Source organism: Cystoisospora suis, assembly GCF_002600585.1.
Source record: "Cystoisospora suis strain Wien I chromosome Unknown contig_4304, whole genome shotgun sequence".
Taxonomy (NCBI): Eukaryota; Apicomplexa; class Conoidasida; order Eucoccidiorida; family Sarcocystidae; genus Cystoisospora; species Cystoisospora suis.
In genome coordinates, this window is record NW_027157096.1 from 1 (window position 1) to 13,598 (window position 13,598).

General features: G+C 52.7%; 1 protein-coding gene across 1 annotated transcript; it reads right to left on the reverse strand.

Moving 5' to 3' along the window:
• Positions 1 to 1,359: 1,359 nt before the first annotated feature.
• On the reverse strand, positions 1,360 to 13,598 carry CSUI_007919 (surface antigen repeat-containing protein; the record flags this gene model as incomplete). Its single annotated transcript, XM_068068062.1, has 7 exons — positions 1,360 to 2,802; positions 3,327 to 3,557; positions 4,014 to 4,328; positions 4,947 to 5,208; positions 5,802 to 6,095; positions 6,559 to 6,685; positions 6,937 to 13,598. Coding segments are annotated over 7 exons (8,910 nt in total), but the record flags the coding sequence as incomplete, so codon positions are not given.

Sequence of the window (13,598 nt, forward strand, 5' to 3'; positions counted from 1 at the left end):
AAAGCTTCACGCCGGTGCTTACAACAGCCCCGACCGGCAATAGTGTAAGCACCGGCGTGAAGCTTTTATGAGCATACACACAGAACGGGCAGAAACGACACGGTTCCTGATGACCGAGAACTCCCACGGTAGTACGGAAGGCTAGACACACGCTCGCACGGATTTCTGTCCTGCTTTCCTGTGCCTTCGGCGCGTTTCGGGGAGGGAGTGTCAGTCGAGCTTAGAGTGCAGTTCAGCGCCCGTCTGTGTCTGTGCGCACTCGGTCGCTCTTTCTGCTGCTCACGGTAGATAGGAATCCAGGCGGACACGGAGCCTGATTGTGATGTGGGAGGACCACTTTTACTGGCGCGCACTGGAGTGTCTTCCCATGCCGGACTGGACGCGCCTGTTAGTAGCTTTGCATAGTTCGGCGGGAACGTCTGTAGAGTTGTAACACTGCTGACACTTCAGAAGGACGTTCCCGAGTACCCGGTGGGCTGGTTTGTGAGTCTGGCAGTAGCTCGAGACATCAAGGTGAAAGTGATGTCCGCTGACCGCACAACTGGCCTGCCCAGACCCTACGGGGTGAGGAAGGGCGTGCGTTTGAAAGCTTATGTGCCTGTTCATCGGTTGCGAAAGCTCTCCATCCAATCTCTGGAAGACTCGTGTAGTCATTGCCTGCGTCTGTTCTGGCCAGCGGACTTTTAAGGCGAACACAGCTGCGAAGAGTTCCTCATCAACTCACACAGACGCCGACGCCTGATGACGCCCAATGTCATACGGAAGTAACTGAAGGGAACACAGAGGTGAGGTAGGGCCGCGAGGGTAGGGACAGGGAGAGAGGTCTGAAGAGAAAGATAGTAGCCCTACTCGGGAATTGCCTGAGCTTCGACAGAGGGTCTGGTACTGTCGCGGCCGTCGAAAACGCCGTGCAAGTACATATGAAAGGCTTTTAGGGACGGACGCATCTTACCCGCTCACCCGCATCAAGAAGAAAAGGCTGTCAATCTTAGATAAATGCAGGGCTATCACTGCTCAAGTAGGCCCCCGTGAACATGCCACTGTATAGCGGGAGCTCGGTTTGTAAACTGACGAAAATTCGGTTCTAGGAAGAAAAAGCAAACCTGGTACGCCGTATCCGAAAGCTCCGCAGGGTGTACGTCCCCCTATCTGTGTCAAGTTATGCCAGTCTCCAAAAGTTGCAGAGAACAAGTTTCAGAAAGTGACAAGCTCAGCAAATGACTGGCTAAGGTAGCCTGCTATGGGTAACCAGTAGTCCTCCAGTTGACTGATGGTCGGCTGTCTGCCTTTTTCATTGCCGCCTCAGAAACATGGAGTACGACACCACACCGGAGAAAAAGGCACCGCTTTGAGAATAGACCGTCACCCTGACTCATGGCACTCCCACCCTTTGACACGCGCCATAACCTGGGGGAATGATGAAAAGACCGGACACCCGTCATGTGACGTGCGTGCAGCGCGGAGGCACAGTAGGCATGCAACACAGCTGCCTGGTTGTCGTGCTGAACGGTTTCAGTTTACTCGAGGTCCTGTCGAGTTACTCCGTGCTGCAGTTGTCACACCACGAGCCTGCTTGAAACACTCTGTCTAAAAAGGATTTTTTGTCACAACAGAACGGAGAGGAACTGAGCCTCTTCCAGAGGTGAAGAACACCTCAAACGAAAACACCGCAAGCTGTTGCCGGTTGGTACCTGAGCTTAGCACATCACGCAGTGGAACGTCGGGCAACTGGAATGTCTATTCGGGCTGGAAAGGGACCGCAAATGGTTACGCACTTGTCTGATCAAGCCTCCTTTGCTGCCTCGCCACAGCCGTTCCATGTGTTTTCTGGACTCGGAAAACGAGACGAAGACAACGACGAAGCACAAGAGGAGTAAGTGGAGGTCTCTGCCAAGCTTCGCCTGCTCGCTTCGCCAAGCCCGTCTTGTCTGTACTGGGAAAAAGCAGACGAGTCACCCAACTGAGGATCAGACAAGCTCCGATTCCGGTTGTCCGTCCTATCTCCTGCTAACTCCTGACGCCGGGTGGGAGTTGCTACACCTCCCTCTCCCACGAAAAGTGAAAGGCGCCTTGGACTGAGTCGCAACACTGAACTCTCGGGTGTCGTGGAAGGGGAGAGGGACAGAGACGATCGAGGCTCAAACCGTCGTATCCTCGCTCCCGGTTGTCTGTCAGGAGAATCTTCTCTGTCTCCCGAAAGAAAAGACAAAGATGTCTTCTTTCCATTAGTTTCCTGGTTTCCTGCCAGTCCGTGATGACGAGGGTGAGCCTCTTCTGCTTCTTTAATGCCTTGCAACGAAGAAGAGCTAGTATCCATTCTACCAGCTTCTTGTGCAGTACGCAGCTGCTCTGGCGCACTCCGTGCCGTTCGTCGCTTGACGGCAATCGACCCGGGATTTCGCACGGGTTTCCCAACACCTTTATGTGAGGGGGGACCGCCCAAGCTAGAAGACAAGACGCACACGGAACCCCTACTAGATTCTGGCGAGAGGGCATTTGTCTGTACAGCATTCCTCAGCGGCAGCGGAGAGCTGCTCTCCCTGTTACCTACCAACGTCGGTGCCTTATTTCTCCCGTCCGAAGCCGAGTCCCCCCGAGGCCTCCCCCTTTCAAAAGGCAGCTGCGACCGGAGAAGGGGCGAACTGCAAGCCGCTGGAAGGCCCTGTGTGAGACTGGACGGGACACGACACGCCACTGAAGTCCTTTCCCTCAACTTTTTCCGGAGTTCTGCCTTCACTTCAGAAAGTCGGGAGAAAAACTGCTTCCGCTCTGTTTCAGCAAGCGCTGCTGCCCACTCCTCTCCTGAAAAAAAACGTATGAATCCAGGAGAGACCGGGCAGCCTTTTCATGCCAGAAGGAGTGATACTTTTTGTGATCGAAACATCGTAGTTTGGTAGATCTGCGGTATAGGTCCTTACTACATAACCGTGTAGAGTGAGTAACTCGGTCTGACTCAAGACGTCGCAACTGCGAGGCCTCCGAGAGAAAAGACAACAGCTTGAGGTGTTTTGGTGCAAGTCAGCGATAGACATCGTCGCCTAGAGAGACCGATACCGGAGCAGGGCTCTAGAGGTATCGCCATGAGAGGCCGCACGCGGCGGCGGCCCTTTTACACATTCACTAAGGATGGTTAGGCTTTTCCCTCTTGTGGACCGTTTATAAACTCTCGAATACTAGCTACCGTTAATTTCGCCCTACAAGTTCCACTATCGACACTGGAGCCGACGAGCTTCTGTCCCGCGCATAGCAACGAGAAAGACTTGAGACAGTCGTGCCTGCTGTGTCCCTGGCAGAAAGAACTTTCAGCTGTAGAAAAGAAGACGGACCATTCCCTCCTGGAAGAGACACCTGATGCCAGAATCCTAGAGCTGCAGCGTACGACGGAACGGCAGGGGAGGAAGGAGGAAGTTCCAGCTGGCTCAACGAGAGCCCCGGGGGTGCGTCGTCGCCGGAGTCGACATCTGCGGCAAGCCGTGGAGCTCCGGTGTGCCCGAACCGTTGAGAAGCCGAGTCTGGCCATGGAGGCAGCGGCCGGGTAGGAGGCAAGGGAGTAAAAGCTGAATGACAGGAGACCAAATAGACACGAGCAAAATCAGCACTTATCAAAGAAAACTCCCGATGATAGTCCAAGTGTTCGTCGGAACAATCATACTTTTCTGTGGTCTCTTCTGACTTCGATCTGTGTCCCAGTTTCTTTTGTCAGCGGGTAAGACGTGTACCCTCCACGAACGGCGCACGCACGCGTACTTGAGAACCGACCAGCCCCCGTGCAGAAACAGACAGTATCAGAGAGGCTCGTACAGAAAAATCTGAAAGAAGCTAGCCTGCCCGAGCCAGAGTGAGAAGTCGCCGTCTCCTGACCCCCCAAAAGGGCAGAGGGATGAGTGCCGCAGGAATCGGAAAACGAAGCGGAGTGTTCTGACACGTTGGTTTCGCCAGCCGCTCCTATCTTTCTTGAGGCGTCTTTTTTTCAGAAGTTTTGTGTACCCAAGTTTTCTCTTGCCGGGGCATACCTGGGAGAGCTGAAGCGAGGTGCTCGACGAGACCGTCGTCTTGCAAGACGTCTTGGAGAAGAGCCAACACGCCGGTAAACTGGGCTATCACGAAGGAGAAGCTGCGGTGTAGCACACGGAGCTGCGTGGCTGCTGATGCCGGAGACACGCTGTCTCTCGCACGAATATCGAGGGGGGGAGGACAAGGGCGAGAAGAAGAAACGGACCGGCCAAGCGATCGAACACTCAGGCTCAATGACCGGCCTAAGAACCGAGGAAGCCGCGCGGGAGGGCGGTGGCGAGCAGAGGGACGGCGGAAACCAATGCGTGAAGAGCCTGACAAGGGAACACGCGCGCACATACGGCCAGTCCAGATTCCTAAACACACACGATCGGGGGCATTCAGAAATTTGCTTGGAAACCCAAATAGTTGTTTCATGACCACGGGTCGCGTATCACAAATCCTTTGCGTTCAAACGCATTCTCAATTGTCTTGGAGCTACATTCGAACTAGGCGCAACGCCTTCACACTTTCCGCGATGCCGTAGACGACGAGGGTGCAAACGTTGCTCAACTCAAGGCAAGGAACTTAGGGCAGCTTCACTAGGATCACACCAAGAAAAGTAACACAGACCTCCTGCTCGAAAAAAAACAAAAAACTCGGTTAAAGCGGTCTAGCCTGTATTAGACACGTGTGCGGAAACATAACACAGACAAGTCATCGAGGTTGTGAATTCGTAAGCAGCTAACCGATGTTGGCGCGTGCGGCATGTGTCAGAACAGTGTAGGTCGATTGAAACATACAGCATGTTCTGACCACAGCACCGCCAGGATGCTTGACAGCGTCAACTTTAGATTCATCACTGCATCAGTACGCGGCCTACAACTAGCCTCATGCAGTCGTGCATGTCTCGTTTGAACGCGGGGGACTACCCGGGGTCGAGCTATGCGTACCTGCGGACCGACGGCCTCTGGAGGCGGCTAGAATAACGCTGGCAGTGTCCTTGCTCGCAGCCATGATTGAGACAGACCCCGCGAGGCCAGATTTTCCTACGGTTTCAAGTCGCGGCTCCACTTCTCCTCCGCCGAAAGCTACGCCAGGGCTGAGGCTCTCGCCAGCAAGAAGACGCACCAAAGGGCGAAGACTGAATGTTTCCACTCGCAGCTTATTGAACTCCCGTTGCAGGCGCAAGCGGGCCAAGCGCTCTGCCGACAGCTGAACCAAGGTAAAGACACACAAAAAAGAGAAGACACACCGATTAAGAGATAGGGGAACAGAAGGAACCGGTGTTCTCACGCTATGGATCGAGTCAGCCTGTAAACATGCTTTGTGGTTTTATAGCGGAACTGGCAGAAAAAGAAAGAGAACCGGAGAGAGACCGGAGAGCGCAAGTGTTGGACGCGGACTTCTGGAAAAGTATTCAGTAGCCAAGCGTGCTCCCCGTGCGATATCTAATCTCAGGCAGCACTTCGAAGACACCCTCACACTACCGGTCGTCTCTCCTGATTGAGGCACCCAGAGCAACCCCAGAAAAGAACCCGATGAAAGCAGGAAAAAAAAACGAAACGCAAGCGGTTAAGCGGGTTCGGCACCAGAGCGCAACGACGAAGAGCACGAGCACCGAGTGTTCTGTCTTGGGGGGTACTTTGTGTAGCTGAGTTAAGAATGGAAAAAGACTGGCCTCCTTTCGAAAGGCATCTCACGCGCATCTTCAAAGCAAAGGTGTATAATCTACACGTCGTAGATTTTAGAATTTCGAGCACCTGCCAAATACTGCCGGTTCGACCGATCACCCTTCCTTGTCTTACCTGCTTCTTGAGAACGCCTGCGTATCTGAGTTTCTGTCCGGCATTTCCGTGGCTTGCTAGAAGAACGTTCGCATCTTCTAGCTTCTCCTTTTCTTCCCGTTCGCCAGCGATCTGTCTCCACAAATCCGCTACTTCCGTTTCGAGCTCTCTTGTCTTCAGGCGATAAACTTCCAAGTCTTTGGAGACTTCACGGCTTGCTTCTTCTCTCATCGCTAACTCGTCCTGTAGCTGTGCAACTTCGCGCTGAAGAGGCGTCACGGCACTGGCAGCATCGGTCTGCTTGACCAGCTCAGCCTACAATAGAGAAACAAATGCTATGCCGGTGTAAAACAGTCTATCTGGGGTAGGGAATCGGATGTCGATGATCCTCCACCACCACGTGTCATCGAGAACGAGTGCTTGGGTACCTGCATGAGACCGGTGTCTTGGTTCGTGTTGACAAGAACTGCAGCTAAAACACGAGAGAGCACCTTCGGCAGCTGACGGGGCAACGATCGAGAAGTCGGGTGCCTCGTTGACACTGCAATTCGCCCCTCCAGAACTGTACAAAAATCCACTCGCCGCAGTGGCCCCTTGTCGTGCTCGTGCTATGCAGTCGTGTACCTGGGTCTGGAATGGTTTAAGCACACGTGACTCAACGTTTCTCTGGCTGAGGAGGTATCTATAGCTCCAGCGAGAGAAAAAAAGAGACAGTAGAAGAGAAAAAAAATACCGGTTCGAATGAAACCGCATGAGACTATACAAAGCCACCACCCACCTGGAGTTGCTCGTTGTGGTCTGTGAGACGAAGAACTTTAGCTTGCAGTGCGCTGAGGTCAACGGCCTGGCGATCGAGCTCCCTTTGGAAGACCGCGTTCTCTCTCTCCAGGGCAGTGCATGCTTCCCTGAAACATTAACGAAAGACATTTGAAGGGAAATGGCACTCGTACTTGCGGTGCAGATAAAACAACATTAGTAGCTAGGCGACTGGTAGAGATCACAGCTCGGAAGCTTACGTAATTTTAGTATAAACATACAGTCAGAGGGAATAGAAATTACACGGCTCTCAATGTAAATATGCAGAGAATGCTTCGTCAAAGTTCGGCAGGCAGTAGGGTGGTGGAGGTTCAACGAAAGGAGCTGAGTACTGCCTCACTTTAACACGGCCAGCTCTTTTCCTTCTTCGTCTGCCTCTTTCATTGTCTCCAGCAGATTTCTCCTTTCTACGCTCCACAGACGCTTGGCTTCCTCATGACTATTCTTTATGTCTTCACAGGTGTTCAGAGCCTCGTCGAGAGCCCTTTGTAATCGCTTTGTCCGTCTATTAGAGTCCTCAAGTTCACGTCTCAGCTTTTCTTCTCTTATACTGGCTGCATGTACCCTCTGCTCCAGGGTCTTAACTCTTGCTGCAGCTTCTCTCGCTGCTCTTTCTGTCTGTTTCGTTTCTCCTTCCCCTACAACTTGTCCCTCCTTGTGCCTTCCGCCTGTCTCGTTCTCGCCTCCATCTCCTTGGCAGTCGTGGAGTGAGCACCGCTGTGTCTTCTCTTCCAGGTGTTTCTCTAGCTGTGCGATTTGATATTGCTTTGTGGCTAGCTCCTCACGAAGACGCGCAATGCCGGATTCAGCTCGCTTTAGAGAGAGCCGGATGTCTTCGTTTTCCCTCGACATTCCACTCAGGCTCGTTTTCAGTCGCAGTATCTCAGCGTCTCGGGAATCTAGAGTGTGAGGCGACGCAGAAGGGACGACGGAGTCTTCTGTTACAGCTCGGTCCGACTCTTGCCTCCACTCCTGCGATTCAGCTGTGAGTTCCTGTCGACTTGGCTGTTCGCGCTGCGTAAGCACCATCCTCTGTCTTCTTTCTTGTTCAAGCTCCTCACATCTCTCCCTTAGCTCTCTCAGTTCCACTTCCAACGTAACTCTTCTTTGCTTTTCTTCCTCCGCCCGCTGACTCGCTTTCAGTCTTTCACGCAGCATGCTACTGTCCCTGTCCTCATCTCTTCGCTGCATCGCCTCTCGCTGCTCCTTTAGCTGCTCAGTCAACGCTGCATTTTTCTGCTCGAGCTCCCTTTTCGCCTCTGCAAGTTTGGCAAGATTCGTCTCCGCATCTGTTGCTGCGCGGCGGAGCACAGCCATTTCCTTTTCTACTCTTGCCAGTTGACTATCCCGGCCGCGCACAGTCGCGATCGTTGAAGCCAGTTCTTCCTCCCGTTTCCTGAGTGTTCTCTGGATTTCGCCCATGGTTGCTTGAAGTGCTTGAAGCTTAGATTCTGTCGCTGCGTTGAGCTCTCTCTGACGGCTCAGTTCTCCCTCTGTCTCTTCCAGCTTTTCTTTTAAATATCTGCGTTTCTTCTCCAGCCGAAGCCGAGCATCTGCTGCTTCTTTCAAGGATCGTTGCGCAGCTTTTTCTTCTTCTTCCGCTCTTCTTTCTTCTGTAGCTGCCACTGCCGCTTTCAGCTCCCCGATCGCGCCCTGGGCTGAGTCCAGCTGATCCTCAAGCAAATTTAGCCGGCGTCGAAGGCGACTGTTTTCCTCGTTCACTTTGCTTTCCTGGTTGCGGAGAGACTCAATTTCACCGCGGTATTGGGCTTCCTTGCTTCGTAATTCTTGCATCAATGCATTATACTCAGACTCTTGGTGTTGTCCGACTACCCGCTCTGTCTCCGTTTGTCCTTTCTGAGGCTGTAAAGTTTGAGTTGGAGAAGCAGAGTCTTTCTCCCAAAGCGAGACTTCCCTCCTTTTCTCGGTGTCACTTTGTCTTTTGCGTTCCTCAAGATTCTCTCTAGCCCGTTCTAATTCATCTTGGAGCTTCCTTAGTTGACTCCACTCATCCTGAATGCGTCGTCTCTCTTCGTCGACCTCCCGAGCTCTCTGGCTTTCAGCCCGTCTGTGCTCTTCTTCAAGCTGCCTAATTTTGTCTTCCATATCCAGCTCTCTAACATGATTCTGTCTATCAGCTGCTTGCGCTCTCAACTTAATATCTTCTTCAAGAACTCTCACTTTACTCTTTTCTAACCGAAGTAATTCTTCTAGCTCTTTAGCCTTCTTTTCTGCTTCTCCCCTCCGTGTCTCTGTCGTTCTCAGCGAATTTAAATTCTTTTGGAGCTCCCCACATTTTGATTCCAAAGCCCTCGTTCGTCCTTCTTCCTCCCTGACCTTCTTCTCTTTTTGGTCTATTGACGCTTCGAGCTCGCGAATCTGTTCTCGCAATTGTCGTGCCAAATCGTCTGCCTGCTCTTTCTCCTTCTGGACTGCGTCCTTTTCCTTAGAGATCTCCAAGATCCTTGTTTCGAGTTCTTTCTTCTCTTCTTCTAACCCTCCGCAAGTGCTTTGTGCTAGGGCTTGCTGCTCAGCTAACTCATCAATGGCTCGACGTAACTTGAAGCACTCAGCCTGCAAGTGAGATTCTCTGGCTTCTGCTTGCAGAGTCCAGTGCTCTAACTGTCTCTTTTCTCGGGCAACTTTCGATGATTCTGCAACCGCCTGTTCCCGTTCAGAAATCATCTGCTGAACTCGATCGGCTACGGCTTTCAGGTCTTCCTCGCGCGCCTCCTTTTCAGTTTTGTATACAGCTGCCTGCGCGCGCAACTCAGTCACTTCCACCTCGAGTCTCTGTATCTCTCTTTCCTTCTCCGCCATTGCCGCCTCAATGGCGCGCTCAGAAACTATGCCTGCAGTAACTGCTAAGGCGCGTTTCTCCTCTAAGAACGCCTGGAACTGTTCCTCAAGACTCCTGCAGCGCTTGTTCCCTTCCTGGAGTTTTTCGTGTAAACGACTAATCGTCTTTCGCCTCTCAGAGATATCTGCCTGCGCGGCAGCAAGTTCCGCCCTGACCCTCCCCAACTGCAGGGCCTGGTGCTCCTCCTGCTCAACAGCTTCTCTACGAATTGTGTCGGCACGGCGTAGAGCTTCTTGCAGCTCCTTCACGTGCTCAGCTGTGTTGTCAAGGGTACTTCGGGTCGCTTCAATTTCGTCCTCTCTTGCCCGGAGTGCACGTGCTACTGCCTTTCTTTCCTTCCTCAGCTGCTCTAATTGAGCTATCAGCTCATCAACAAGAGTGCTACCTCGATCGGCCCCGACTGAAATGGCTTCTGGTGGGTTTTGCTGTGGAGATATTGATGAATCCTCTCTTTCGGACACAGGCTTCACTGTAAGCTCTCCCTCCGCCCCTCCGGTGTCAGCTACGACGTTATTCTCTGAAGCAACAGGTAGAGGAATAGCAACGGCAGCTTGAAGAGATGCATGCGCGCGCTGGAGTCCTTCCCTCCACCATCGGTTTGTTTCCCTCAGTTGCTTTTCAAGATCTCGAGAAATATGCTCTTGCTCCCGAAGCGCCGATAGAATGCGGTCATGAGCCTCCTCCGCAGCACCACGTTGAGACAACAATTCCTGCAGTTTCTTCTGCAAAACCCCACAGAGCTCCTGCTTCTCCTTCAGTTCGTCAAGAATTCGATCGTGAGAATCTTTTTGTTCTTTCAGTTCTGCTTCGAGTCGGTCAAGTTCCCGCGCTCGTGCCTCCACTGCTGCTTTTCTTTGGTCTTCGGTCTCCTTCAACCTCCTCTCCAACACCTGAAAACCGCGTTCCGCTTCCAGCCTTGCTTGTTCCGCTTCCCGCCTTGCTTGTTCCGTTACGCCTAATGTCTCGACCGCTTCAACTTGTTCTTTCGTCAGGCTTGGCTTTGCCTTTTCACGCCTTTGCCGTACCTGGGTGAGCTCGTCTTTTAGTCTTTGGATTTCCTTGTGAGACGCATGCAACTCCCCTAGTGTATTCTCCCGTTGCGTCTCGAGTTCCTGTAGAGCGCCTTGTAGGTCATGACACTCCTTTTCAAGGCGCTCGCAACGCCTTGCCGTTTCCTTCAGCTTAGACGCCGCTGCCTCTGCTTGCTGCTCTGCAGACCTGAGACGCTCATCTCCGTGTCCAAGCTGCTCAAGTAAGCGCCTCGCCTCTTCATCCTTGGCTTGAAGCTCTTTCGCGAGGCTCGGCACAGCGCTGAGATCGTTTCTAGTGCGTTCCAGCTCTGTATCTTTTGCTGTCAACAACTCTTTGAGTGTCTTCGCCTCTTCTCTCGCCGCTAATAGCTCCTTCTGCTGTCGTGCTGACTGCCTCTCACGCTCTATCTGAGACTCTTGGAGTGCTTTATATTTGGCTTCGAGCGCCACGAGTCGTCGGCTAATGGCTTCCAGCTCGGCACTCCTTGTCTCACTGAACTTCTCCTCCGCCAGTCGGAGCTCTTCGTCTTTAGCTGTTAGTAACTCGCGCAGTTTTTTCTCCTTCGTAGTTCTTTGACTCGTCTCCGTCTGCAGCCTGGCAAACTCCTCGTTTCTCTCGCTCACGGCTCTCTGAAGTTCCAGGTGCGACTTCTGCAGCGTATCGTAGCTGCGCTGTATCTCCACAAGCTTGGCTGGAAGTGTCCGTGCTTCGTCTTGCACGTGGCAAAGCTGCCCCTCCTTCCTTCCTAGTTCCTCTTGCAGCTGAATCTGCTCCTCTTGCAAGCGCTCCAGCTCGCTCTCCCGTTGCGACAGGAGGTCCTGGAGAGATTCAACAGCTGCCTGAAACTCTTCATGTCCTCGACGCAGCGCGTCCGCTTCGGAACTGATTGCTCGCGTTTCTTCTTGCACGCGGCGAAGGCGGACTTCTTTTTCATTCAGCATGTCTCTCAATTCCTCCGCCTGTCCCACAAGCGTGTCACGCTCCCCCTGGAGATGTTTCAGCTTGATTTCCCGGTCTTTCACCAGCAGGATAAGAGTCTGCAGTTGCGTCTCTAGTTTGTGAACGTCCCCCTCGCGTCGCTCAATTTCACGCAACAACAATCCTTTATCGGGGCCGTCTTCCAATCTCGACTTAAACTCTTCTGTCTCCCTTACTTTCTCTTGGAGTTCAGTTTCTCGTGATTCCTGCGCCTGAAGTGCTTGGGCTTTCTGACGGAGGACTTCTTCAACCTCCTCTTGAAGATGCTGTAGGCGTTTGTCGCGTTCTTCTGAGCTCCGCTGCAAAGCGGTTTTCTCCGACTGCAGTAACTGCAAGCGTTGCTCAGCGTCATTCAGTTCCGTCTCCTTCTGCTGCAGCACATGTTCAGCTCTTTCCTTCTGCCTCCTCAGGTCTTCTCTCATTTTCGCTTCTTCGGCCTCTCGCTGCAGGTGCAATTGAATCTGTTCCTTATGCTTCTCCAAAACTTGTTCCAAGCCGTGCAGCTTTTCTTCAAGCACTCCATTAAGTTTGACTCTGTTATTCAGTTCCTCCCTGAGAGCTGTGTTCTGCCTCTCGAGACTCTTCACCATCTCTTTCTCTGCCTCTGCTTCCTCCGTCTGCCTTCGGTTTTGTGCCACTTCCTTTTCAACCTGCTGAAGTTTCTGGTCTTTGTCTTGCATCCCTAAAGTCGCTAGGTGCAACTCCTCTTCTTTCTGGAGAACTTCTTCTCGTAAAGCTTCTCTCTCCTTCAATACTTCCTGTAACTGGCGGCGCGTGGAATGCAGTGCACTTTCGGTCTCTCTCAAAATCTTCTGTCCGTCGCGTGCGTCTGCTTCTGACAGCCTTCGTTTCCTTCGAAGTTCTGCAATTTCCTTCTCCAGATCTTCGCAGCGTTCTCTGAGCTGTGCGGTCAGTTGCCTCTCCGTTGTCAGCGACACCTCTTTGAATCCGTGGGCGCGGCCTAATTCGTCAACCCGTGAACACAGCTGTTCTATTTCCAGCTGCATCTCTCGCATTTGATCTGTTTGGCTACTCAACTTCTCCTTGAAAACATCACATCGCTTCGCATGCAAATCTCTCAAGTGAACTGCGGCGTCGAGTTCTTTCTGAAGACGCATCACCTCCTCTTGAGCTCGTTCTCTCTTCTGATGCGCTTCTTGCTGGCCTTGCCCTTCACTACTACAGAGTACACCCTTCCCCGTGGAAAAACCAGGAACGGAGTTCTTACTGAGCACAGCCATTGACGCAGACGGCAGGGCTCTCGCCTCTTTCTCCAGTTGAGCCCGAACTTGCTGTTCGTGATGCTGGGCTGCATGTAGCGCCTCTTGAGTGCTGTGGTACTTGGCACGGAAATGATCTCTCTCCTCTACAGCTCTACGTAATTCGCGATCCATAACAGTAAATTGTTCTTCAAGAACTTGGAACGCGACCTCATTCTTCCTCCTCGCGTCTCCTGTGCTTTCTTCTTCTCGAGCCAAGGAGCTATTCTCCTCCCTCTCCGTCAGCAGACGCAGGGAACGCATCAGACTCTCTCTCTGCTGTTCGGCAGCCTCTAATCTCCGTCTCCCTTCTTCTCTCTCTCTTTGCAGACTACTAATCTTTCCTTCCTGTGTGGCAACCTGTTCGATGCACTTCGTTCTCTCTTCTCTCTCATGGCGAAGTTCTTCCCGAACTCTTTGCAGCTCTTCTCTGACTTTCTTCGTCTCGGTCTCCGCCACAGCAAAGTCTGAACGAATGTCACCAAGGCGTCTATGCATGTCCCTCGCAGCCTCCTGGAGTTTGAGGCACTGCAGGCGCAGCCTATCCGTCTCCTGTCGCCCTGACTCTTCCCGTCTCCGAACCTCCTGACACTCGCGACGGAGAGCGTCTCTACTCTCTCTTACGACCTCGAGAGCTGCCTGCAATCGAGTTATTCCGTCTTCGAGAACTACCGACCTCCGGCTCGCGGAGAGATCTGTGTCCTCCGTTTGGTTATTCGGGCCAGTCCCACTGTCCCAGCCTCCAGCTGCTGCTTGCCTCTCCCAACCTTTCGGGACCGGTAGAAGAGGGAAGGAGGTAGAAAGCACGCCAGAATCATCTGCTCCTTCTTCTTTCCCCGGCACTTTTCTCTGTCTGGCAGCGCTTCGAGAACG